The 27,207-nt window shown below is 45.6% G+C and overlaps 1 protein-coding gene and 2 pseudogenes across 1 annotated transcript; all 3 read right to left on the reverse strand.

The window, feature by feature from the left end:
• Positions 1-412: 412 nt before the first annotated feature.
• Positions 413-25,300, reverse strand: LOC111590844 (uncharacterized; annotated as a pseudogene).
• LOC103648486 (casein kinase 1-like protein 1) lies at positions 13,088-14,809 on the reverse strand. The gene is made up of 8 exons (XM_020548805.1): positions 14,780-14,809; positions 14,620-14,690; positions 14,265-14,326; positions 14,080-14,143; positions 13,900-13,997; positions 13,716-13,798; positions 13,560-13,622; positions 13,088-13,285 (listed from the first exon to the last, which is right to left on the reverse strand). Exons 1-8 carry the CDS (start codon positions 14,804-14,806, stop codon positions 13,088-13,090), a joined length of 666 nt encoding a protein of 221 aa, XP_020404394.1. The 5' UTR covers positions 14,807-14,809.
• On the reverse strand, positions 14,995-17,255 carry LOC103648487 (R3H domain-containing protein 1-like; annotated as a pseudogene).
• Positions 25,301-27,207: the final 1,907 nt, after the last annotated feature.

Consider the following 27,207-nt stretch of genomic DNA (forward strand, 5'->3'; position numbering starts at 1 on the left):
CACTGGCCTTCTCATTCGGAACATATTATAACAACTCTCTAGATCTCTAAGTTGTCGTTGAACCCACTCATAATATGTCTCTTCGGGCACTTTTCTTGGTTTGTTTTGAGATGAAGATGCCCCATAATCAATCATTGCATATGCTGCAATTGCAGCAGCTTCATACATCCAATCACTTGATTCACTTGAACTACTTGCCTCACTTGACTCACTTAAATCCATCTGTCATACATATTACAAAAGCATTACATACACCAAAATTAGGTCAACATTCAAAGTTATTACAACACAAATGATAATCTCAAGTTCCAATGCAAAGTTGTTACAACACACATGATAATTTGGAGATACAATGCAAGAAACAATACAAAGGTAGTATTATCTAGCGGTTCTTCCTCTCTCCCATGTTCTCTTAAGCCATGCAAGGTTTTAAGAGTGACAAACACATCTCTGTACTCCTTTTTGATAAGGAGTTGTGTGGCATAAAAATGTTCATCACTTCCTTCACCTGCCCCAGCCTCAATAACTGATTCCAACATTTCTGCTATTTCTTGCCTAATATAATCATTATGTGAAGAGGTTGCAGAAGACTTGCTTGAACTAGCTTTTTCCACAAATGAATCAACAAAACCTTTGAACGGCAAGTCTCTAAAATTCTTCTTTGTTTTCTTAATTGGGGAATTCTGGGCAGCACCTCTTTTCCTGGAGGGTTTGTCACCCGGACTTGGAAGCACCTCCTCTACATCATTATCATTACCATTGAACTCCTCATTTGCATCTGGAGCCATAGCATATACATTGGTACAGGACGCACCACTAAACATGATTTCAAGGTCTTCTTCATTCTCCAATGGGGCAAGTGAAAGGGAATTAGGCTTACACCTAGTTCCTATATAATTTTGGTGGTTGAATTGCCCAACACAAATAATTGGACTAACTAGTTTGTTCTAGTGTATAAGTTATACAAGTGCAAAAGGTTCACACTTAGCCAATAAAAAGACCAAGAGTTGGATTCAACAAAAGAGCAAAGGGGTCAACCGAAGGCACCTCTGGTCTGGCACACCGGACTGTCCGGTGTGCCACCGGACAATGTCCGGTGCACCACCGGACATGTCCGGTGCACCAGAGGACTTCAACGCAAACTCACCACCTTCGGGAATTTCCAGAGGCCACTCCGCTATAATTCACTGGACTGTCCGGTGTACACCGGACATGTCCGGTGCTCCAAGGAAGAGCGGTCTCAGGAACTCGCCAGCCTCGGGTTTTTCACTTCTGCTGCTCCGCTAAAATTCACCGGACTGTCCGGTGTACACCGGACTGTCCGGTGCAACCTCGGGGCAACGGCTACTTCGCGCCAACGGTCACCTGCAGGCGCATTTAATGCGCGCCAGAAGCGCGCAGTCGTCAGGCACGCGGGAGCAGGCGCACTGGACACTCTACAGTGCATGTCCGGTGCGCCACCGGACATCAAGGCGGGCCCAGAAGTCAGAAGCTCCAACGGTCGGAATCCAACGGAACTGGTGACGTGGCTGGGGCACCGGACTGTTCCGGTGTGCACCGGACTGTCCGGTGCGCCATCGAACAGACGGCCTCCACCAACGGTCAAGTTGGTGGTTGGGGCTATAAATACCCCAACCACCCCACCATTCATTGCATCCAAGTTTTCCAGCTTCCAACCACTATACAAGAGCTAGCATTCATTGCAAAGCACACCAAAAGAGATCAAATCCTCTCCCAACCCCACACAAAGCATTAGTGATTAGAGAGAGTGATTTGTAATGTTCATTTGAGCTCTTGCGCTTGGATCGCTTCTTTTCTTTCGCATTCTTTCTTGTGTTCAACACTCAATTGTAATCAAGGCAAGAGGCACCAATTGTGTGGTGGCCCTTGCGGGGAAGTTTTATTCCCGGCTTTGATTTGAGAAGAGAAGCTCACTCGGTCCGAGGGATCGTTTGAGAGAGGGAAGGGTTGAAAGAGACCCGGCCTTTGTGGCCTCCTCAACGGGGAGTAGGTTTGCGAGAACCGAACCTCGGTAAAACAAATCCGCGTGTCACACTCTTCATTTGCTTGCGATTTGTTTTGCACCCTCTCTCGCGGACTCGTTTACATTTCTAACGCTAACCCGACTTGTAGTTGTGTTTATATTTGTAAATTTCAGTTTCGCCCTATTCACCCCCCTCTAGGCGACTATCAATTGGTATCGGAGCCCGGTGCTTCATTAGAGCATAACCGCTCGAAGTGATGTCGGGAGATCACGCCAAGAAGGAGATGGAGACCGGCGACAAGCCCACTACAAACCAAGGGAGCACTTCATCGGAAGAGTCCCGCACCAAGAGGAAGGAGAAGAAGAAGGACTCCTCCAAACGGAAGGAGAAAAGATCTTCTTCCTCACACCACAAGGAGAAGAAGGAGAAATCTTCTTCCCACAAGTCGCATCGGAAAGGAGACAAGCACAAAAGGATGAGGAAGGTGGTCTACTACGAGACTGACACTTCATCAACATCTACCTCTGACTCTGATGCGCCGTCCGTAACTTCTAAGCGCCAAGAGCGCAAGAAGTTTAGTAAGATTCCCTTACACTATCCCCGTACCACTACAAGAAACTGGTTAAAGAACGTGGGTGAAAAACCGTCGAACTTAATGTAATAGGCCGTCGAACTTACCATAAGAACGTGGGTTTACCCACGAATATAGCCGTCGGCGATTTTTGGACGAACTTAAAGAAGTAAGTTCGACGGCCCCCACGTTCTTAAGGTTAAGAACGTGGGTACCGTCGAACTTAACATTAAGAACGTGGGTACCGTCGAACTTAAGGTTAAGAACGTGGGTTTTTAAGTTCGACGGGGGCCGTCGAATTTTTTCCCATAAGTTCGACGGCACCCACGTTCTTAACCTTAAGTTCGACGGGTGAGAGCACCTAGAGGGGGGGGTGAATAGGTGATCCTGTAAAAACTTCAAACTTAAGCCACAAAAACTTGTTAAGTGTTAGCACAATTATTGCCAAGTGGCTAAGGTGAAGTCTCAACAATCTCAACAAAACACAGTACCACAAGAGAATCAAGCACAGAGTGACACAGTGGTTTTATCCCGTGGTTCGGCCAAGACCAACGCTTGCCTACTCCACGTTGTGGCGTCCCAACGGACGAGGGTTGCAATCAACCCCTCTCAAGCGGTCCAAAGACCCACTTGAATACCACGGTGTTTTGTTTTCCTTTCACTATCCCGTTTGCAAGGAATCTCCACAAATTGGAGTCTCTTGCCCTTACAAGTATATGATCACAAATGAAACACTGAGTAAGGGAGGGAAGCAACACACACAAATCCACAGCAAAAACGCACACACACGGCCAAGAATCGAGCTCACAAGACTATCTCAGAGTTCTCACTTAGAACAGAGCTCGAATCACTTAGAAACACAAACGAATGCGCACAGACTTAGTGTGGATGATCAAGAATGCTCAAAGGTTGCTTGTGTGTCTCCTCCATGCGCCTAGGGGCTCCTTTTATAGCCCCAAGGCAGCTAGGAGCCGTTGAGAGCAAATCCGGAAGGCCATCCTTGCCTTCTGTCGTCGGGGGCACCGGACAGTCCGGTGCACACCGGACACTGTCCGGTGCCCGATTTGTTTCCTTAAACGGCGAAGACGACCGTTGCAGACCGTTGGCAGATCTGGCGCTGTTGGCGCACCGGACATGTCCGGTGCACACCGGACAGTCCGGTGCCGTCTTCCGACCGTTGGCTCGGCCACGTGTCCCGCGCGGATTGCGCGGCCGACCGTTGGCCCTGGCCGACCGTTGGCTCACCGGACAGTCCGGTGCACACCGGACAGTCCGGTGAATTTTAGCCGAAGTCGCCGGCCAATTTCCCGAGAGCGGCCAGTTCGAGTCGCGCCAGCCTGGCGCACCGGACACTGTCCGGTGCACACCGGACAGTCCGGTGCTCCAGACCGAGCTGGGTCTTGGCAGCACACAGCCAAGTCCCTTCTCCTTTTCTCTATTCTTCTTCTTTCTGTTTCTAACACTTAGACAAATATATTAGTACTTAAAACCAATGTACTAAGACTTAGAAACATACCTTTACTTCATGATTTTCACCTTGTTCATCCATGTACATAAATTCCCAATTAAGCACATGTGTTGGCACTCAATCACCAAAATACATAGAAATGGCCCAAGGGCACATTTCCCTTTCAATCTCCCCCTTTTTGGTGATTTATGCCAACACAACATAAAGCAACTAGAACAAGTGCAAAATCACTTTAAATAAAAACTCAAATTGGTTTTATTCAATTTTGGCATATATGGATCATCCTTTGCCACCACTTGGTTTGTTTTTGCAAATCAAACTCAAATCTCTATCTCTAAGTCAAACACACATGTTGAAGTATAAAGAGAGTCATTCCAAAAGAGATTGATCAAAGATTTCAAAAACTCCCCCTATTTCCCATAATCAATACTTCTCCCCACAAGAAGCCAACTTTTGACAAGAGAGACAATAAAAGCTTTTGACACAACAAAAACTCTATTCTACTATTTTCAAAATCTCTCAAGTGGTAGCTGATCCATTTATCGCTTTGGCCTTTATTTTCTCCCCCTTTGGCATCAAGCACCAAAACGGGATCAATCTTGGCCTTTTAACCTCATTGCCTCACCAAAATCTTCACTTAAGAGCAAATGGCAATAAGATTTCATGATATGAACTTGGAATTAGTTACCCTCTCATCGGAGTGCAGTGGAAGTCTTTCATGGTCCAAGCCCACCTTTTCCCTTTCAATCCTCCTTCGAGACTAAATTATCAAACTCAAGCACATGGTTAGTCTCAAAGGGTCAAGTTGTAACACATCTCCCCCTACACATGTGCATCACTTTGCAACGGACTTGTGAGGTCCAGGGAGTGTTTGTACAACTTGAGCACCATAATAAGCAACATAATGCAAAAAGGAACATGATCAAAAGCATAACTACATGTATGCTACAATTCAATCCAGGTTCCGCGAATCTAAGACATTTAGCTCACTACGCAGCCTGCAAAAGGTCTTCTCATCTAGAGGCTTGGTAAAGATATCGGCTAGCTGGTTCTCGGTGCTAACATGAAACACTTCGATATCTCCCTTTTGCTGGTGGTCTCTCAAAAAGTGATGCCGGATGTCTATGTGCTTTGTGCGGCTGTGTTCAACAGGATTTTCCGCCATGCGGATAGCACTCTCATTATCACATAGGAGTGGGACTTTGCTCAGATTGTAGCCAAAGTCCCTGAGGGTTTGCCTCATCCAAAGTAGTTGCGCGCAACACTGTCCTGCGGCAACATACTCGGCCTCAGCGGTGGATAGGGCAACGGAAGTTTGTTTCTTAGAGTTCCATGACACCAGGGACCTTCCTAAGAATTGGCACGTCCCCGATGTACTCTTCCTATCGACCTTACATCCAGCATAGTCGGAGTCTGAGTATCCAACTAAGTCAAAGGTAGACCCCTTTGGATACCAGAGTCCGAAGCAAGGCGTAGCAACTAAATATCTAAGAATTCGCTTCACCGCCACTAGGTGACATTCCTTAGGATCGGATTGAAATCTAGCACACATGCATACGCTAAGCATAATATCCGGTCTACTAGCACATAAGTAAAGCAAAGAACCTATCATTGACCGGTATGCTTTTTGATCAACGGACTTACCTCCTTTGTTGAGGTCGGTGTGTCCGTCGGTCCCCATTGGCGTCTTTGCGGGCTTGGCGTCCTTCATCCCAAACCGCTTTAGCAGATCTTGCGTGTACTTCGTTTGGGAGATGAAGGTGCCTTCCTTGAGTTGCTTCACTTGGAACCCAAGGAAGTAGTTCAACTCGCCCATCATCGACATCTCGAATTTCTGCGTCATCACCCTGCTAAACTCTTCACAAGACTTTTGATTAGTAGAACCAAATATTATGTCATCGACATAAATTTGGCACACAAACAAATCACCATCACATGTCTTTGTAAAAAGAGTTGGATCGGCCTTCCCAACCTTGAAAGCATTAGCAAGTAAAAAGTCTCTAAGGCATTCATACCATACTCTTGGGGCTTGCTTAAGTCCATAGAGCGCCTTAGAGAGCTTACACACGTGGTCGGGGTACCGTTCATCCTCGAAGCCAGGGGGTTGCTCCACGTACACCTCCTCCTTGATTGGCCCGTTGAGGAAGGTGCTCTTCACATCCATTTGAAACAACCGGAAAGAATGGTGAGCGGCATATGCTAGCAAGATACGAATTGATTCTAGCCTAGCCACTGGAGCAAAAGTCTCCTCGAAATCCAAACCTGCGACTTGGGCATAACCTTTTGCCACAAGTCGAGCCTTGTTCCTCGTCACCACCCCGTGCTCGTCCTGTTTGTTGCGGAACACCCACTTGGTTCCCACAACATTTTGCTTCGGACGAGGCACCAGTGTCCAAACTTCATTGCGCTTGAAGTTGTTTAACTCCTCTTGCATGGCCAACACCCAGTCCGGATCTAGCAAGGCCTCTTCTACCCTGAAAGGCTCAATAGAAGAGACAAAGGAGTAATGCTCACAAAAATTAACTAATCGAGATCGAGTAGTTACTCCCTTGCTAATGTCACCCAGAATTTGTTCGACGGGATGATCCCTTTGAATCATCGCTCGAACTTGAGTTGGAGGTGTCGGTTGCGCTTCTTCCTCTATCACTTGATCATCTTGTGCTCCCCCTTGATCAAGCGCCTCCACTTGAGGTACCTGTTCGTCATCTTTGGTTGGGGGTTGCACCATAGTTGAGGAAGAAGGTTGATCTCGTTCATCTTGTTCCTGTGGCCGTACTTCTCCAATCGCCATGGTCCGTATAGCGGCCGTCGGAACATCTTCTTCATCTACATCATCACAATCAACAACTTGCTCTCTTGGAGAGCCATTAGTCTCATCAAATACAACGTCGCTAGAGACTTCAACCAAACCCGATGATTTGTTGAAGACTCTATACGCCTTTGTATTTGAGTCATAACCTAATAAAAACCCTTCTACAGCTTTGGGAGCAAACTTAGAATTTCTACCCTTCTTTACTAGAATGTAGCACTTGCTCCCAAATACACGAAAGTAAGATACATTGGGTTTGTTACCGGTTAGAAGCTCATACGACGTCTTCTTGAGGAGGCGATGAAGGTAGACCCTGTTGATGGCATGGCAAGCAGTGTTCACGGCTTCCGTCCAAAAGCACTCGGGGGTCTTGAATTCTCCTAGCATCGTCCTCGCCATGTCAATGAGCGTCCTGTTCTTCCTCTCTACCACACCATTTTGCTGTGGTGTGTAGGGAGCGGAGAACTCGTGCTTGATCCCTTCTTCTTCAAGGAACTCCTCCACTTGAAGGTTCTTGAATTCGGACCCGTTGTCGCTCCTTATCTTTTTCACTTTGAGCTCAAACTCATTTTGAGCCCTCCTGAGGAAGCGCTTGAGGGTCCCTTGGGTTTCAGACTTATCCTGCAAAAAGAACACCCAAGTGAAGCGGGAAAAATCATCAACAATAACTAAGCCATACTTACTTCCCCCTATGCTTAGGTAGGCGACGGGTCCGAAGAGGTCCATATGCAGTAGCTCCAGGGGTCTTGACGTGGTCATCACATTCTTGTTGTGATGCGCTCCTCCCACCTGTTTACCTGCCTGACAAGCTGCACAAGGTCTATCTTTTTCGAAATGTACATTTGTTAGACCTATCACATGTTCTCCCTTTAGAAGCTTGTGGAGGTTCTTCATCCCCACATGTGCTAAGCGGCGATGCCATAGCCAGCCCATGCAAGTCTTAGCCATTAAGCATGCATCTAGACCGGCCTCTTCTTTTGCAAAATCAACTAAATAAAGTTTGTCGTCTAGTACACCCTTAAAAGCTAGTGAACCATCACATCTTCTAAAGACAGACACATCTACATTTGTAAATAAACAATTATATCCCATTTGACATAATTGACTGACAGATAGCAAATTATATCCAAGACTCTCCACTAAGAATACATTTGATATAGAATGCTCATTTGAAATTGCAATTTTACCTAGCCCTTTTACCTTGCCTTGATTCCCATCACCGAATATAATTGAATCTTGGGAATCCTTATTTTTGACGTAGGAGGTGAACATCTTCTTCTCCCCCGTCATATGGTTTGTGCATCCGCTGTCAATAATCCAGCTTGAACCCCCGGATGCATAAACCTGCAAGGCAAATTTAGGCTTGGGTCTTAGGTACCCAACTCATGTTGGGTCCTGCAAGGTTAGCACAAATGTCCTTAGGGACCCAAATGCAAGTCCTGTCTCCCTTGCATTTTGCCCCTAACTTCCTAGCAACTATTTTCCTATCCTTTCTATAAATAGCAAAGGAAGTGTTTAAAGCACAATAAATTATAGAAGGTTCATTCACTACTTTCCTAGGAGCATGAATAACATTCTTTCTAGGCACATGAGCAATATTTCTCCTAGGCATATCCCTATCATGCTTATAAGAAGAACTAGAGGCAAACATGGCATGAGAATCATAAACATGTGAATCAAAATCATTATAAGCATTTCTAGCATTTCTCCTATCATAATACATAAAAGCATGGTTCTTTTTAACATTACTAGCCATAGGGGCCTTCCCTTTCTCCTTGACGAAGATGGGAGCCTTATGGCTTGTTAAGTTCTTGGCCTCTCTCTTGAAGCCAAGACCATCCTTAATTGAGGGGTGTCTACCAACCGTATAGGCATCCCTTGCAAATTTTATTTTATCAACTTCATTCTTGCTAGTCTTAAGTTGGGCATTAAGACTAGCCACTTCCTTATTTAATTTGGAAATTAAAACTAGATGTTCACTACAGGCATCAACATCGAAATCCTTACACCTAGTGCAAATCTTAACATGTTCTACACAAGAATTAGATTTATTTGCTACTTCTAACTTAGCATTTAAATCATTGTTAAAACCTTGTAAAGTAGAAATGGTTTCATGACAAGTAGATAGTTCATAAGAAAGCATTTCATTTCTTTTTACTTCTAAAGCATATGATTTTTGTGCCTCTACAAATTTATCATGTTCATCATACAATAAATCCTCCTGCTTTTCTAAAAGCCTATCCTTTTCATTCAATGCATCAATCAATTCATTGATTTTATCTATCTTAGATCTATCTAAGCCCTTGAACAAGCATGAATAATCTATGTCATCATCACTAGACTCACTATCACTAGAAGAAGCATAAGTGGAGTCTTGAGTACTCACCTTCTTCTCCCTTGCCATAAGACATGTGAGACGCTCGTTGGGGAAGAGAGCCGATTTGTTGAAGGCAGTGGCGGCGAGTCCTTCGTTGTCGGAGTCGGAGGAGGAGCAATCCGAGTCCCACTCCTTTCCTAGATGCGCCTCGCCCTTTGCCTTCTTGTATTGCTTCTTCTTTTCTCTTTTGTTCCCCTTTTCCTGGTCACTTTCATTATCGGGACAGTTAGCGATAAAATGACCAAGCTTACCGCATTTGAAGCATGAGCGCTTCCCCTTGGTCTTGGTCTTGCTTGGCTGCCCCTTGCGACCATTTAGCGCCGTCTTGAATCTCTTGATGATGAGAGCCATCTCTTCATCGTTGAGTCCGGCCGCCTCAATTTGTGCCACCTTGCTAGGTAGCGCCTCCTTGCTTCGTGTTGCCTTGAGAGCGAGAGGTTGCGGCTCGTTGATCGGACCATTCAAGGCGTCGTCCACATATCTCGCCTCCTTGATCATCATTCGCCCGCTAACAAATTTCCCAAGAACTTCTTCGGGCGACATCTTGGTGTACCTGGGATTTTCACGTATATTGTTCACCAAGTGAGGATCAAGAACGGTAAATGACCTTAGCATTAGGCGGACGACGTCGTGGTCCGTCCATCGCGTGCTCCCGTAGCTTCTTATCTTGTTGATAAGGGTCTTGAGCCGATTGTATGTTTGCGTTGGCTCCTCGCCCCTTATCATTGCGAACCGTCCAAGCTCGCCCTCCACTAACTCCATCTTGGTGAGTAAGGTGACGTCGTTCCCCTCATGAGAAATCTTGAGGGTGTCCCAGATTTGCTTGGCGTTATCCAAGCCGCTCACCTTATGGTATTCATTCCTGCACAAGGAAGCTAGAAGAACAGTAGTAGCTTGTGCATTCTTATGAATTTGTTCATTAATGAACATGGGACTATCTGAACTATCAAAATGCATTCCACTCTCTACAATCTCCCATATACTAGGATGGAGAGAGAATAGGTGACTACGCATTTTGTGGCTCCAAAATCCGTAGTCCTCTCCATCAAAGTGTGGGGGCTTGCCGAGTGGAATGGAGAGCAAATGAGAATGTGAACTTTGCGGAATACGAGAGTAATCAAAAGAAAAGTTCGAATTAACCGGTTTTCTTCTCTCGTAGTCGTTGTGGTCCTCGTCCTTTTGGGAAGAAGTAGACTCGTCGCTGTCGTAGTAGACGATCTCCTTGATGCGCCTGGTCTTCTTCTTCTTCCCTTCCTTCCGTCTTTGGCCCGAGCCGGAGTCGGTAGGCTTATCGTCCTTCGGCTCGTTGACGAAGGATTCCTTCTCTTTGTCGTTGATCACTATACCCTTCCCCTTAGGATCCATCTCTTCGGGCGGTTAGTCCCTTTGTGAAGAGAACGGCTCTGATACCAATTGAGAGCACCTAGAGGGGGGGGGTGAATAGGTGATCCTGTAAAAACTTCAAACTTAAGCCACAAAAACTTGTTAAGTGTTAGCACAATTATTGCCAAGTGGCTAAGGTGAAGTCTCAACAATCTCAACAAAACACAGTACCACAAGAGAATCAAGCACAGAGTGACACAGTGGTTTTATCCCGTGGTTCGGCCAAGACCAACGCTTGCCTACTCCACGTTGTGGCGTCCCAACGGACGAGGGTTGCAATCAACCCCTCTCAAGCGGTCCAAAGACCCACTTGAATACCACGGTGTTTTGTTTTCCTTTCACTATCCCGTTTGCAAGGAATCTCCACAAATTGGAGTCTCTTGCCCTTACAAGTATATGATCACAAATGAAACACAGAGTAAGGGAGGGAAGCAACACACACAAATCCACAGCAAAAACGCACACACACGGCCAAGAATCGAGCTCACAAGACTATCTCAGAGTTCTCACTTAGAACAGAGCTCGAATCACTTAGAAACACAAACGAATGCGCACAGACTTAGTGTGGATGATCAAGAATGCTCAAAGGTTGCTTGTGTGTCTCCTCCATGCGCCTAGGGGCTCCTTTTATAGCCCCAAGGCAGCTAGGAGCCGTTGAGAGCAAATCCGGAAGGCCATCCTTGCCTTCTGTCGTCGGGGGCACCGGACAGTCCGGTGCACACCGGACACTGTCCGGTGCCCGATTTGTTTCCTTAAACGGCGAAGACGACCGTTGCAGACCGTTGGCAGATCTGGCGCTGTTGGCGCACCGGACATGTCCGGTGCACACCGGACAGTCCGGTGCCGTCTTCCGACCGTTGGCTCGGCCACGTGTCCCGCGCGGATTGCGCGGCCGACCGTTGGCCCTGGCCGACCGTTGGCTCACCGGACAGTCCGGTGCACACCGGACAGTCCGGTGAATTTTAGCCGAAGTCGCCGGCCAATTTCCCGAGAGCGGCCAGTTCGAGTCGCGCCAGCCTGGCGCACCGGACACTGTCCGGTGCACACCGGACAGTCCGGTGCTCCAGACCGAGCTGGGTCTTGGCAGCACACAGCCAAGTCCCTTCTCCTTTTCTCTATTCTTCTTCTTTCTGTTTCTAACACTTAGACAAATATATTAGTACTTAAAACCAATGTACTAAGACTTAGAAACATACCTTTACTTCATGATTTTCACCTTGTTCATCCATGTACATAAATTCCCAATTAAGCACATGTGTTGGCACTCAATCACCAAAATACATAGAAATGGCCCAAGGGCACATTTCCCTTTCAACGGGGCCACGTGGCCGTCGAATTTATGGGTCCTACGTGGGTCGGCAAGGGCTGCCCATTAAGTTCGACGGTACCCACGTTCTTAACCTTAAGAACGTGGGTACCCACGTTCTTAACCCTTTTCCAGAAAAAAATAAAAAATACAGAAATGAAAAATTAGACACACATAATAACATATCATGCAACACAGAATATCACATACAATACAGATTTCAAACACATGGATATATATACATATCACAAATTCACACAAGTCCAAATACATAAGTTCACAAATTCACACAAGTCCAAATACATAAGTTCACAAATTCACATAAGTCTAAATACATAAGTTCATATCCATAGTTCTCATTTTTAGTTCACAAGTTCAAACATTAGCTCCATCGCTCACGATCAGGACATCGGATTGTTGTTCGTAGCTCCACCACTAGAATTGAGACATCTGTCCGCAAAGTCAGCGTGAGGGGGAGGAGTCACTTGATGAGAGCCGGAATCCTACAAAATAAACCAAAATTCTCATAAATATACAACTGACATTAAATCACATGTACACCAAGATATAGGAAAGCATGATAAACATAGCATCCTTTTCTAAATAAATATAGGAAAGCATTAAATCACATGTACACCAAAATTCTCATAAACCAAAATGAGCAGCCCTCGGATGCATTCAAAGTGTAGAGCCAAGCTAATGTATGGCTGACATCCTCGACAGTTTTATCGCCTCTTCGCCAACCTGAACATCATGCTGATAATCACCTAATCTATCGCACAGCGGCATCCAAGAACAATAAAGAACAGGGAATGAGCTACTGGGCTTCAGATCTAATGATCCATTAGTACGGACAGTGTTGACTGTTGACAGACAGGAGCAGGACTGAACAAAAAATAAGACAGTACCGTTTTTTTTTGTATCTCAAATGCTGGACCAGGACCATTGTCCGTACTAAGACCAGCATTTGTATCTAAAAAAAGGACTGTTGACAGACAGGAGCAGGACTGAACCATCCAAAACTGATACATGATCAGCAAAACGATCACCAGCATTGCCGGAAAAGAACTACGATAGGACTTTGAGTTGAGTACATTATCTTCTCCTTTTTCTTTTCCTTCAAAAAGGAAAGTCGAAAGAACCTGCTAATCAATAATCGCCTTTACGAGAAGCGTGTAGAATTATAGTTCATGATTTCAGCAGAGCATAGAGTAGAGTAGCAGTCAGCAGGAGCTGGCGTTGACAGCTGGATGCAGAGAAATAGCAGACGTCGGCTGCAGACCACGACGTCTGGACACAGAGAAGCAGCAGCACTACAGCAGACGTCGGCTGGACATAGAGAAGCGGCAGCACTGCAGCAGACCACGTCATCAGAAGATTAAAATGCTACAGTCATCAGAAGATTAAAATGTGAACCTAGACAGAAGCAGGGAAGAAACAAGGACCTTTTCCACACTTGGTAGCCTTTTGCAAACATGGGTAGTTATTATGACGATTGTAATCCCAAACAGACATGGGTAGTTATTATGACGCCCATTGCAAATTGAGCATTCCAAATTGAGCATTGAACTTATGAGAGTGACAGGACGAAGGAGAGATGTCAGCGTGGATCATACCATGGAGCATGTTGGACACGCTTCCCCGGCTGTAGTAATCGTACACGAGCAACTTCTCGTCCTTGAGCCACAGGAGCCATCCTAGAGCTTTGTCCTACTGCTGGAGCCTAAATAAGAAGGCACAAGTGTAGTCAGGAAAAAATATCCACGTGTGCGCAATTAAAGAAAGTTAGGAGGGTAAGTTTATTCCTTGTACAGACAATTGCACGAGGTGGAGCAGTGGTCATCTGTGCCTGTTGGTACTTTAGAATGGTCCAGTTAAAAACATAATCAAACTGAAAACCTGCCCAATGGATAACATAATTCCGATTTAGCATTTTTGCTACACTGAGAAATGCATACATGGTTTATCATTAAATGAAATATTGGGTGTATTAAACCAACCTTCCCGAATATTGGGTGTATTAAATGCAATTTTCCTTTCGCTAATCTTTTCATACTTTTGTTTTTTGTTCCCAGCTTTCAGGCCCTGCCATGGAAGGCTGACAGTAGGCAAACCATGTATTAACCCAGACATATCAGAAAATGAGAGGTGAAATGGTGAATCATGTTACAGTAAACAACCTTCCTCGCAAGAAGTACATCAGTACATATCCAAGAGATTCCATGTCATCCCTCTGGCTTTGTTCTGCGAGAAGACATCAATTATAATATAGAAATGAAATGTCATGGAAAGGTAAGAGAAGTTTTTCAGGAATCCAGAAACAGCATGCCTGGAAACTAGCTACCACCAATTGAATTAAACCTACCAATTCCAAGGTGGGTATTTACACTTGCATATCTTGTTGTTCCAGTCAAGTTCTTGTTCTCTCTACAATTACATGGACAACACTGAAGGTTCAGATATTTTAAATCGAGGTGCTGTCTCAAATCATGCTAAGAGAACATTTTCCAGATATTTGAATTTCTAGTGGTACATGGAACAATATCAAACATGGGCATAATATAATTATGGACCTGGTGTGGCAGCATCAGAAATTACAGAAGTAGAATATATTGTTGGTGACACTACGGACCAAGTACAGTTATTTTACGGTAAAGGCAGAAATAAACAAGACGTTGCACATCAATTTCATTCAAATTTCACACACACAGCATGCTTACCTGTATGGAATGTGCTGGTGTGTTGATGTATCTCTGTACTTCTTTGCAAGTCCAAAATCGATAACATAAACCTATACAGAGATTAAAATCAGTTATTAATGTGTGTACCTACTAATAGACCCATAAATAAATGTAGATTGAGGGAATATAGCTAATCAACCTGGTTTTCTCTTTTCCCGAGACCCATGAGAACAATGCTAATCAATGACATTTGGTGGAAATATAAAATTCAGGAAATAAACTCACTTTCTCAAACACTGCATCTCTGATACGATCCAAAATTGCAGATTTATTCGAAAGTGCACGGCTAAGAAGACTGCGAGTAAAAGCATATCGGCGCTCCTTGGTCACTGTGCAGATGACTAATATGCTGGAGACTTAGGAACAGAGGGAGTACATCACAAGATTTAGTGTTTCCTATAAAAAGAAAGAATCCTCTTATTGACATGCTTCACTAGGATCCCATCATTAGCAATCAAACTGATATTTTGCAGTTGACTTGAAAAGTTTTGGACGATAGTCAAATGAAGAACTTCATACAATGCATAAGAAACTACAGAGCAGAAGCATGGTAAAAATAGCCATAAAAGCTTTCCTGTCTACGGTGCGCTAAGAGTTTAGCATCAAAGAGATGTGTTACGACAAAAGAAACTGACCTGTCATAGCTTCTGTCATAATCAGGATCCTTGCGCTCTAGCTCACGATCTCTGAAAATTGCAAACCTATTGTTCTGCTTGTTTCTATTGACTGCATGCTCCTTATCAATCTTGATTCTATTTGACCTGCTGCTAGCTGAAGTGGTAGTCAGGCTCCTCTCAAGAGTAATTTCGGCCCCTTGACCTATTCTATTGCTTGGGTTCAACTCCAAGGAAGTGGACCTATCCTATTCTGTTGTTAAATATCCGCGCTCGTGCCTTGTTGTATTCCTCTTTTCTTTCTTCGACGCTTTTTTGGAGGTTGTCTCTAGAAGAGTGAGCACTTGAGCTGTTCATGCCATGGAAATTCTTTTGAGGTCTCTGCTTAATAGCTACTTTCGCCACAGAGATGTCTTCTTGTGGCAGATTAACTGGAATATCTGCAAGGCGGACAGCAGGCAGTCGACAGTCGAATGTTGTCTTACGAAGGATGATACGTGAACCAGTTCCATCAGGCAAACTGTTGTCTGGTATGGCAATGGACTGCAGGAAGTAATGTTGCGCCAGGCGATGTGCAGCAAGACGCAGATACGAAGTTGGAAGGCCATTGAATTCATACTCTGTACGACTAGGGTCATGAATGAACTTCAAAATTTCTTGCTCCATTCTTAGCACTGCAGAAAGGAATAGACTGGAGTCAAATACAAGGACTAGGCGTATTTTGTCGATTAATATTAAAGCATTAGGCAATGGAACAGTAAAATGTAAAGTTCCAGTTGGTGATAATTGGGTTAAATAGTAGAACCACGCGACCATCAGATGCACAAGCTGCTTGGAACAAACACTTGCAATTCATAATTTTTCGAACGGGGTTTTACTATCTGATGGCTGTACAAAATCTCTTATCCTATGGGACCAGCATGTTTGCACAAATGAAAAGGACATAAATTGTATGGAAAACACCAGTCACATTTTCCAGATACCTCACTATAGTAGCAAGCCATAAGGGATGAAGTACATAAAAATACCACACAGTATATAAGTAAGACCAAGAATACATGTACCCTATGAATAAAGCAGCTAGCCGCCTGGGCACATCTCAAAACAAGCAAGGAACACTCTGCACGAATTCTAAGCTAACCTTTTTGTCGCCTAATCAAGTTAGTAGAATCACATAACAAACAAATGGAATGGTAAACTAACTGCGGAGGAGGCGTTAATTTTACCAGAAAGCCTCTCCCTTGGCTTCTCGAGGGCCTCTCGTAGGAACTGATCGACCTGGGCTACCAGGCCCTCGCACACATCTGAGGGAGCCGAAGGAGCGCCCTGCGGCTGTAGTGTGGGCGGCGGCTGGGGCGGGTCCTGGCCGTCAGCGAAGTCCGGCGAAGACGACATGCGTCGCGCGGAGAGGATGAGCCGGCTCAAGGGCCCGTCTATGTCGGCCGTCTCCCACGAGTCCGGCACAGCGGCTGCGGCATCCTTGGCTGCGGGCTCCGTGTCTTTACGTGCGCGTGCGATCCGGAGCTAGAGAGCGGAGAAGCTGGAGCTAGAAACGAGGGCGGCCATGGGGCCGGGCCGCCGGGATCTGGAGGAGGAACCGCAGCTAGGGTGGAGGTGGCGGCGCGCGGTCTGGCGGACGCGCGTGGTGGAGGTGGAGGTGGAGGAGTGGGGGCGCGGTGGAGGAGCGGGCTAGCGGCGGGCGCGGTGGAGGAGCGGCTGGCGGCGGGCGCGGTGGAGGAGCGGTGGCGGCGGGAGCGTGGGCTGGCGGCGGCGCTGTGGAGGAGCAGGGACCGGCGGCGCGCGCGTAGGCGGGATAGAAGATAGACGCGTGGGTCGCTAGGGATTTAGTTTGGGTTAAATTCGACGGTGTCGACGTGGCCCACGAACTTAAATTAAGAACGTGGGTACCAACGTTCCTAATACTATAAGTTCGACGGTTTTATCTATGGCGCACGAATTTAAACTAAAAACGTGGGTACTCACGTTTTTCAACAAACCCATGAACTTAACTCAATTAAGAACGTCGGTACCCACGTTCTTAAGTTAACCCACGAACATTTATTAGTTTCTTGTAGTGTACATCTAGACATACTCCATTGCTTTCCGTTCCATTAGGCAAACCGCCAACTTTTGATGGCGAAGATTATGCTAGGTGGAGTGATTTAATGAAATTTCATCTAACCTCACTCCACAAAAGTATATGGAATGTTGTTGAGTTTGGAGCACAGGTACCTTCTGTAGGGGATGAGGATTATGATACGGACGAAGTGGCCCAAATCGAGCACTTCAACTCCCAAGCCACAACCATACTCTTGGCCTCTCTAAATAGAGAGGAATACAACAAGGTGCAAGGGTTGAAGAATGCAAAGGAAATTTGGGACCTCCTCAAGACCGCGCACGAGGGTGATGAACTAACAAAGATCACCAAGCGAGAAACGATCGAGGGGGAGCTCGGTCGCTTTCGACTTCGCCAAGGGGAAGAGCCACAAGACATGTACAACCGGCTCAAGACTTTGGTGAACCAAGTGCGCAACCTCGGGAGCAAGAAGTGGGATGACCACGAGGTGGTTAAGGTTATTCTTAGATCACTCATTTTCCTTAACCCCACTCAAGTTCAATTAATTCGTGGTAATCCTAGATATACTCAAATGACCCCCGAGGAAGTTATCGGGAATTTTGTGAGCTTTGAATGTATGATCAAGGGCTCCAAGAAGATCAACGAGCTTGATGAAACCTCCACGTCCGAAGCACAACCGGTGGCATTTAAGGCGACGGAGGAGAAGAAGGAGGAGTCTACACCGAGTAGACAACCAATTGACGCCTCCAAGCTCGACAATGAGGAGATGGCTTTAATCATCAAAAGCTTTCGCCAAATCCTCAAGCAACGGAAGGGGAAGGATTACAAATCCCGTTCCAAGAAGGTTTGCTACAAGTGTGGTAAGCCCGGTCACTTTATCGCTAAATGTCCATTATCAAGTGACAGTGACAGGGATAACGACAAGAAGGGAAAGAGGAAAGAAAAGAAGAGGTACCACAAGAAGAGGGGCGGCGATGCCCACGTGTGCCGCGAGTGGGACTCCGACGAGAGCTCCACCGACTCCTCCTCTGATGAGGACGCCGCCAACATCGCCGTCACCAAGGGACTCCTCTTCCCAAACGTCGGCCACAAGTGCCTCATGGCAAAGGACGGCAAAAGGAAGAAGGTAAAATCAAGATCCTCCACTAAATATGAAACCTCTAGTGATGAGGATGATGCTAGCAATGAGGAGGATAACTTGCGCGCTCTTTTTGCCAACCTTAACATGGAACAAAAGGAAAAACTAAATGAGCTAATTAGTGCCATCCATGAAAAGGATGACCTCTTGGACTCCCAAGAGGACTTCCTAATCAAGGAAAATAAAAAGCATGTTAAGGTTAAAAATGCTTACGCTCTAGAAGTAGAAAAATGTCAAAAACTATCTAGTGAGCTAAGCACTTGCCATGAGATGATTGACAACCTGAGACATGAAAATGCTAGATTAAATGCTAAGGTTGATTCTCATGTTTGTGATGTTTCAATTCCCAATCCTAGAGATAATAATGATGATTTGCTTGCTAGGATAGAAGAATTAAACATTTCTCTTGCTAGCCTTAGAGTAGAAAATGAAAATTTAATTGCTAAGGCTAAAGAACTAGATGTTTGCAATATTACAATTTCCGATCTTAGAAATAATAATGATATCTTGCGTGCTAAGATCGTTGAACTTAATTCATGCAAACCCTCTACATCTAGTGTTCAACATGTTTCCATTTGTACTAGATGTAGAGATGTTGATATTGATGCTATTCATGATCACATGACTTTGATTAAACAACAAAATGATCATATAGCAATATTAGATGCAAAAATTGCCGAGCATAACTTAGAAAATGAAAAGTTTAAATTTGCTAGAAGTATGCTCTATAATGGGAGACACCCTGGCATTAAGGATGGCATTGGCTACCAAAGGGGAGACAATGTCAAACTTAGTGCCCCTCCTAAAAAATTGTCAAACTTTGTTAAGGGCAAGGCTCCCATGCCTCAGGATAACGAGGGTTACATTTTATACCCTGCCGGTTATCCTGAGAGCAAAATTAGGAGAACTCATTCTAGGAAGTCTCACTCTGGCCCTAATCATGCTTTTATGTATAAGGGTGAGACATCTAGTTCTAGGCAACCAACCCGTGCTAAGTTGCCTAAGAAGAAGACTCCTAATGCATCAAATGATCATGACATTTCATTTAAAACTTTTGATGCATCTTATGTTTTGACTAATAAATCCGGCAAGGTAGTTGCAAAATTTGTTGGGGGCAAACACAAGGGCTCCAAGACTTGTGTTTGGGTACCCAAAGTTCTTGTTTCTAATGCCAAAGGACCCAAAACTGTTTGGGTACCTAAAGTCAAGAACTAAAAGTGTTTTGTAGGTTTATGCATCCGGGGGCTCAAGTTGGATACTCGACAGCGGGTGCACAAACCACATGACAGGGGAGAAAAAGATGTTCTCCTCATATGAGAAAAACCAAGATCCCCAACGAGCTATCACATTCGGGGATGGAAATCAAGGTTTGGTCAAAGGATTGGGTAAAATTGCTATATCACCTGACCATACTATTTCCAATGTTTTTCTTGTAGATTCTTTAGATTACAATTTGCTTTCTGTATCCCAATTATGTCAAATGGGCTACAACTGTCTATTCACTGATGTAGGTGTCACTGTCTTTAGAAGAAGTGATGATTCAATAGCATTTAAGGGAGTGTTAGAGGGTCAGCTATACTTGGTAGATTTTGATAGAGCTGAACTCGACACTTGCTTAATTGCTAAGACTAACTTGGGTTGGCTCTGGCACCGCCGACTAGCTCATGTTGGGATGAAGAATCTTCATAAGCTTCTAAAGGGAGAACACATTTTAGGATTAACAAATGTTCATTTTGAGAAAGACAGGATTTGTAGCGCATGTCAAGCCGGGAAGCAAGTTGGAACCCAACATCCACACAAGAACATCATGACGACCGACAGGCCGCTTGAGCTACTCCACATGGATCTATTCGGCCCGATTGCTTACATAAGCATCGGCGGGAGTAAGTATTGTCTTGTAATAGTGGATGATTATTCTCGCTTCACTTGGGTGTTCTTTTTGCAGGACAAATCTCATACCCAAGAAACCTTAAAGGGATTCTTAAGACGGGCTCAAAATGAGTTCGGCTTAAGGATCAAGAAAATTAGAAGCGACAATGGGACGGAGTTCAAGAACTCTCAAATTGAAGGCTTTCTTGAGGAGGAGGGCATCAAGCATGAGTTCTCTTCTCCCTACACTCCACAACAAAATGGTGTAGTGGAGAGGAAAAATCGAACTCTATTGGACATGGCAAGAACCATGCTTGATGAGTACAAGACACCGAATCGGTTTTGGGCCGAAGCGGTCAACACCGCTTGCTACGCCATCAACCGGTTATACCTTCACCGAATCCTCAAGAAGACATCCTATGAACTCCTAACCGGTAAAAAGCCCAACATTTCATATTTTAGAGTTTTTGGTAGCAAATGCTTTATTCTTGTTAAGAGAGGTAGAAAATCTAAATTTGCTCCTAAAACTGTAGAAGGCTTTTTACTAGGATATGATTCAAACACAAGGGCATATAGAGTCTTTAACAAGTCCTCAGGACTAGTTGAAGTTTCTTGTGACGTTGTGTTTGATGAAACTAACGGCTCTCAAGTAGAGCAAGTTGATCTTGATGAGATAGGTGAAGAACAGGCTCCATGCATAGCGCTAAGAAACATGTCCATTGGGGATGTGTGTCCTAAGGAATCCGAAGAGCCTCCACATACACAAGATCAACCATCCTCCTCCACGCTAGCATCTCCACCGACTCAAAATGAGGATGAAGCTCAAGTTGATGAAGTAGAAGATCAAGCAAATGAGCCACCTCAAGATGACGGCAATGATCAAGGGGGAGATGCAAATGATCAAGACAAGGAGGATGAAGAGCAAAGGCCGCCACACCCAAGAGTGCACCAAGCAATACAACGAGATCACCCCGTCGACACCATCCTCGGCGACATTCATAAGGGGGTAACCACTCGATCTCGGGTTGCACATTTTTGTGAACATTACTCTTTTGTCTCCTCTATTGAGCCACACAGGGTAGAGGAAGCACTCCAAGATGCGGATTGGGTGATGGCGATGCAAGAGGAGCTCAACAACTTCACTAGAAACGAGGTATGGCATTTAGTTCCACGTCCTAATCAAAATGTTGTAGGAACCAAGTGGGTCTTCCGCAACAAGCAAGACGAGCATGGTGTGGTGACAAGGAACAAAGCTCGACTTGTGGCCAAGGGATACTCCCAAGTCGAAGGTTTGGATTTCGGTGAAACCTATGCACCCGTAGCTAGGCTTGAGTCAATTCGCATATTATTAGCCTATGCTACTTACCATGGCTTTAAGCTTTATCAAATGGACGTGAAAAGTGCCTTCCTCAATGGACCAATCAAGGAAGAGGTCTATGTTGAGCAACCTCCCGGCTTTGAAGACAGTGAGTATCCTAACCATGTCTATAAGCTCTCTAAGGCGCTTTATGGGCTCAAGCAAGCCCCAAGAGCATGGTATGAATGCCTTAGAGATTTTCTTATTGCTAATGGATTCAAAGTCGGAAAAGCCGATCCTACACTCTTTACTAAAACTCTTGAAAATGACTTGTTTGTATGCCAAATTTATGTTGATGATATTATATTTGGGTCTACTAACGAGTCTACATGTAAAGAGTTTGGTAGGATTATGACACAGAAAATCGAGATGTCTATGATGGGGGAGTTGAAGTATTTCTTAGGATTCCAAGTAAAGCAACTCCAAGAGGGCACCTTCATTAGCCAAACGAAGTACACTCAAGACATTCTAAACAAGTTTGGGATGAAGGATGCCAAGCCCATCAAGACACCCATGGGAACCAATGGGCATCTCGACCTCGACACGGGAGGTAAGTCCGTGGATCAAAAGGTATACCGGTCGATGATTGGTTCATTGCTTTATTTATGTGCATCTCGACCGGACATTATGTTTTCCGTTTGCATGTGTGCAAGATTCCAAGCCGACCCTAAGGAATCACACCTTACGGCCGTAAAACGAATCTTGAGATATTTGGCTTATACACCTAAGTTTGGGCTTTGGTACCCTCGGGGATCCACATTTGATTTGATTGGTTATTCGGATGCCGATTAGGCAGGGTGTAAGATTATAGAAAGAGCACATCGGGGACTTGCCAGTTCTTGGGAAGATCCTTGGTATCTTGGGCTTCAAAGAAGCAAAATTCGGTCGCTCTTTCTACCGCCGAAGCCGAATATATTGCCGCAGGCCATTGTTGCGCGCAATTGCTTTGGATGAGGCAAACCTTGCGGGACTACGGTTACAAATTAACCAAAGTCCCTTTGCTATGTGATAATGAGGGTGCAATTAAAATGGCCGACAATCCCGTCGAGCATAGCCGCACTAAACACATAGCCATTCGGTATCATTTTCTTAGGGATCACCAGCAAAAGGGGGATATCGAGATTTCATACATTAACACTAAAGATTAATTAGCCGATATCTTTACCAAGCCACTTGATGAACAAACTTTTACCAAACTTAGGCATGAGCTCAATATTCTTGATTCTAGAAATTTCTTTTGCTAACTTCCACACATAGCTCATAAATATACCTTTGATCATATCTATTTTGTATATTGCTATGACTAATGTGTTTTCAAGAGTTTTTCAAACCAAGTCATAGGTATATTGAAAGGGAATTGGAGTCTTCGGCGAAGACAAAGGCTTCCACTACACTCCACTACTCTTCCTTCGCCGTCACTCCAAGCATCTCTCCAACTTTGGTATACTCTTCATTCCTTTATTTTATGACCAAAGGAGGAGAAAATACTTCGATGGGCTCTAATGATTCCGTTTTTGGCGATTCATGCCAAAGGGGGAGAAAGGTTGAGCCCAAAGCAAAAGGACCGCACCACCACCAATTTCAAAAACTTAGTGTTTTCCAAGAGTATTTTTCAATTGGTATCTTATTGAGTTCAAAAGGGGGAGAAAATAGTTTTTTAATTTGAATCATCAAAACCCTCTTGAACACTAAGAGGATGATTTCATTTAGGGGGAGTTTTGTTTAGTCAAAAGAAAGGCATTTGAAACAGGGGGAGAAAATTTCAAAACTTGAAAATGCCTTGCAAACTCTTATTCATTTACCTTTGACTATTTGCAAAAGAACTTTGAAAAGATTTACAAAAGATTTTTGCAAAAACAAAACATGTGGTGCAAACGTGGTCCAAAATGTTAAAAATGAAGAAACAATCCATGCATATCTTGTAAGTATTTATATTGGCTCAATTCCAAGCAACCTTTGCACTTACATCATACAAACTAGTTCAATTATGCACTTCTACATTTGCTTTGGTTTGTGTTGGCATCAATCACCAAAAAGGGGGAGATTGAAAGGGAATTAGGCTTACACCTAGTTCCTATATAATTTTGGTGGTTGAATTGCCCAACACAAATAATTGGACTAACTAGTTTGTTCTAGTGTATAAGTTATACAAGTGCAAAAGGTTCACACTTAGCCAATAAAAGACCAAGAGTTGGATTCAACAAAAGAGCAAAGGGGTCAACCGAAGGCACCTCTGGTCTGGCACACCGGACTGTCCGGTGTGCCACCGGACAATGTCCGGTGCACCAGAGGACTTCAACGTAAACTCACCACCTTCGGGAATTTCCAGAGGCCACTCCGCTATAATTCACCGGACTGTCCGGTGTACACCGGACATGTCCGGTGCTCCAAGGAAGAGCGGTCTCAGGAACTCGCCAGCCTCGGGTTTTTCACTTCTGCTGCTCCGCTAAAATTCACCGGACTGTCCGGTGTACACCGGACTGTCCGGTGCAACCTCGGGGCAACGACTACTTCGCGCCAACGGTCACCTGCAGGCGCATTTAATGCGCGCCAGAAGCGCGCAGTCGTCAGGCACGCGGGAGCAGGCGCACCGGACACTCTACAGTGCATGTCCGGTGCGCCACCGGACATCAAGGCGGGCCCAGAAGTCAGAAGCTCCAACGGTCGGAATCCAACGGAACTGGTGACGTGGCTGGGGCACCGGACTGTCCGGTGTGCACCGGACTGTCCGGTGCGCCATCGAACAGACGGCCTCCACCAACGGTCAAGTTGGTGGTTGGGGCTATAAATACCCCAACCACCCCACCATTCATTGCATCCAAGTTTTCCAGCTTCCAACCACTATACAAGAGCTAGCATTCATTGCAAAGCACACCAAAAGAGATCAAATCCTCTCCCAACCCCACACAAAGCATTAGTGATTAGAGAGAGTGATTTGTAGTGTTCATTTGAGCTCTTGCGCTTGGATCGCTTCTTTTCTTTCGCATTCTTTCTTGTGTTCAACACTCAATTGTAATCAAGGCAAGAGGCACCAATTGTGTGGTGGCCCTTGCGAGGAAGTTTTATTCCCGGCTTTGATTTGAGAAGAGAAGCTCACTCGGTCCGAGGGATCGTTTGAGAGAGGGAAGGGTTGAAAGAGACTCGGCCTTTGTGGCCTCCTCAACGGGGAGTAGGTTTGCAAGAACCGAACCTCGGTAAAACAAATCCGCGTGTCACACTCTTCATTTGCTTGCGATTTGTTTTGCACCCTCTCTCGCGGACTCGTTTACATTTCTAACGCTAACCCGGCTTGTAGTTGTGTTTATATTTGTAAATTTCAGTTTCGCCCTATTCACCCCCCCTCTAGGCGACTATCAGCAAGTCTAAACTTTTTGGCTTGTGGCATAGCCTGCAACACAACAACAATATTAATTCATATAATCATGTGACACATGTTATATATTAGAATCCAATATAAGTTGCATACCTGAATTTTTTTCTTCCCACCATTCATTACTAGCTGCAATTGACCTAGTCCTTGGGTCTCTTCTTAACCTAGATGCACTAAGGAGTAATGTCTTCCATGTTGTAAATTCAGATTTCAGTGCATCCCAACGACTTTTCATTTGAACACGAGTGTAGTTTCTACCTGTCTGTTCATTAAACTTGGTAACAAGATTGGCGTAACTGAAAGTCGCCTAGAGGGGGGTGGATAGGCGGAAACTGGAATTTACAACTTTAAGCACACTACAAGCCGGGGTTAGCGTTAGAACAAATGTCAAGTCCGAAAGATAGGGGAAAACAAATCAACTGAGAAAACAAAGATCACAATGAAAACACAAGAGTAAGGTTGGGGAGCAACACACACAAATCCGCAGCATACACACGCACACAAGCTAAGACTTGAGCTCAAAATAAAGCACAAAGAGTTTATGACTAGAACGGAGCTCAAATCACTAACACGATTGATCAAGTGCGCGGAGACGGAGTGTGGAAGACTTAGAATGCTTAGTGAATGCTTGGGTGACTCCTCCATGCGCCTAGGGGTCCCTTTTATAGCCCCAAGACAGCTAGGAGCCATTGGAGGCCAACAAGGAAGGTTATCCTTGCCTTCTGTCGGGTGGTGCACCGGACAGTCCGGTGCACCACCGGACAATCACTGTAGCATGTCTGGTGCGGATCTCCTTCCTAATTTGGCGCAGATGACAGTTGCAGCGCCATGGCAGTTGGCACACCGGACACTGTCCGGTGCACACCAGACAGTCTGATGCCCCCTACCGACCGTTGGTGCGGGCCACGCGTCGCCCGCGGATTGCGCGACCGACCGCTGCGTTGGCGGCCATTGGCTTACCGGACAGTCCGGTGCACCACCAGACAGTCCGGTGAATTATAGTCGTACGCCGCCAAATTCTCCCGAGAGCGGCCTGTTCACCGGAGTTCAGCCTGGCGCACCGGACACTGTCCGGTGTGCCAGACCGAGCTGGACTATAGCTATACTCAGCCAAATCTTTTGTGCTTTTTCCTTTTCCTGTTTCTAGCACTTCGACACAATATGTTAGTACTCAAAACAATGTACTAAGTCTAGAAACGTACCTTGTTATATGATTTGCATCTTTTGCTTGTTTGGCACATAATATTTCACTCACTATGTGTTGGACACTTAATCACTAAAACATTATAGAAATGGCCCAAGGGCACATTTCCCTTTCACAACTTCTCCAGCATTTTTTCATCACGCACCCCCTGGCGGAAGGCGGTGATGATGGAAGCGTCAGAGATACGGGGTATAGTCCCTCGTACCCTGGTGAAGCGGGAGATGAAGGTCCGGAGAGTTTCCCCGGGCTCCTGCCTCACTGCATGGAGGTGAGCCTCCACACCATGTCGCTGGTAAGCACTGGCGAAGTTTGCTGCGAACCTCGCGCAGAGCCCTTCCCAGGAGTAGATTGATCCTGGGGTAAGGTTCATGAGCCAAGTCCGGGCAGGCCCAGACAAGGCAACATGAAAATATGTTGCCATCACGGTGGTGTCTCCACCTGCTACCGTAATGGCGGTGACGTACACCTACAAGAATTCTGACGAGTTAGACGTATCGTCGTACTTTTTCGGCAGGTGCGGCCGAAACTTGGGGGGGCAGGTTGCCGCGCGGAGATGATCCGCGAGCGCGGCGCAGCCCATGCCGGCCAATGGGACACCCGCCTGGATCCGGGCACCCGCTGGGGTCTGCGGTGCTACCGCAGCAAAATCTTGATCGAGGTTGCGACCCTCGATGTTTCGTCGGCGCTCCCGCGCCCTCTCCAGGGAGACTCGGGCATCCTCTCTTGCACGCCTGCGGTTGAGCTCTACCCAGAGGTCGTCAGTCTGTGCACCCCTCACCGAGGGTGAGCGCATAGATGCTGTCGCCTCATGTTGGCGCCGGGATGACCGCGGCCTCGACCTGGTCGAGCTGGAGTGCGCCATGCCGAGCAGTCGGTCGACGTCGTCATGCCACTGCTTCATGGCCCCTGGTGCGGCCGTGGAGCTTGGGGGGTGGCGC

The sequence above is a fragment of the Zea mays genome, chromosome 2 (assembly GCF_902167145.1).
Source record: "Zea mays cultivar B73 chromosome 2, Zm-B73-REFERENCE-NAM-5.0, whole genome shotgun sequence".
NCBI classification, from domain to species: Eukaryota; Viridiplantae; Streptophyta; class Magnoliopsida; order Poales; family Poaceae; genus Zea; species Zea mays.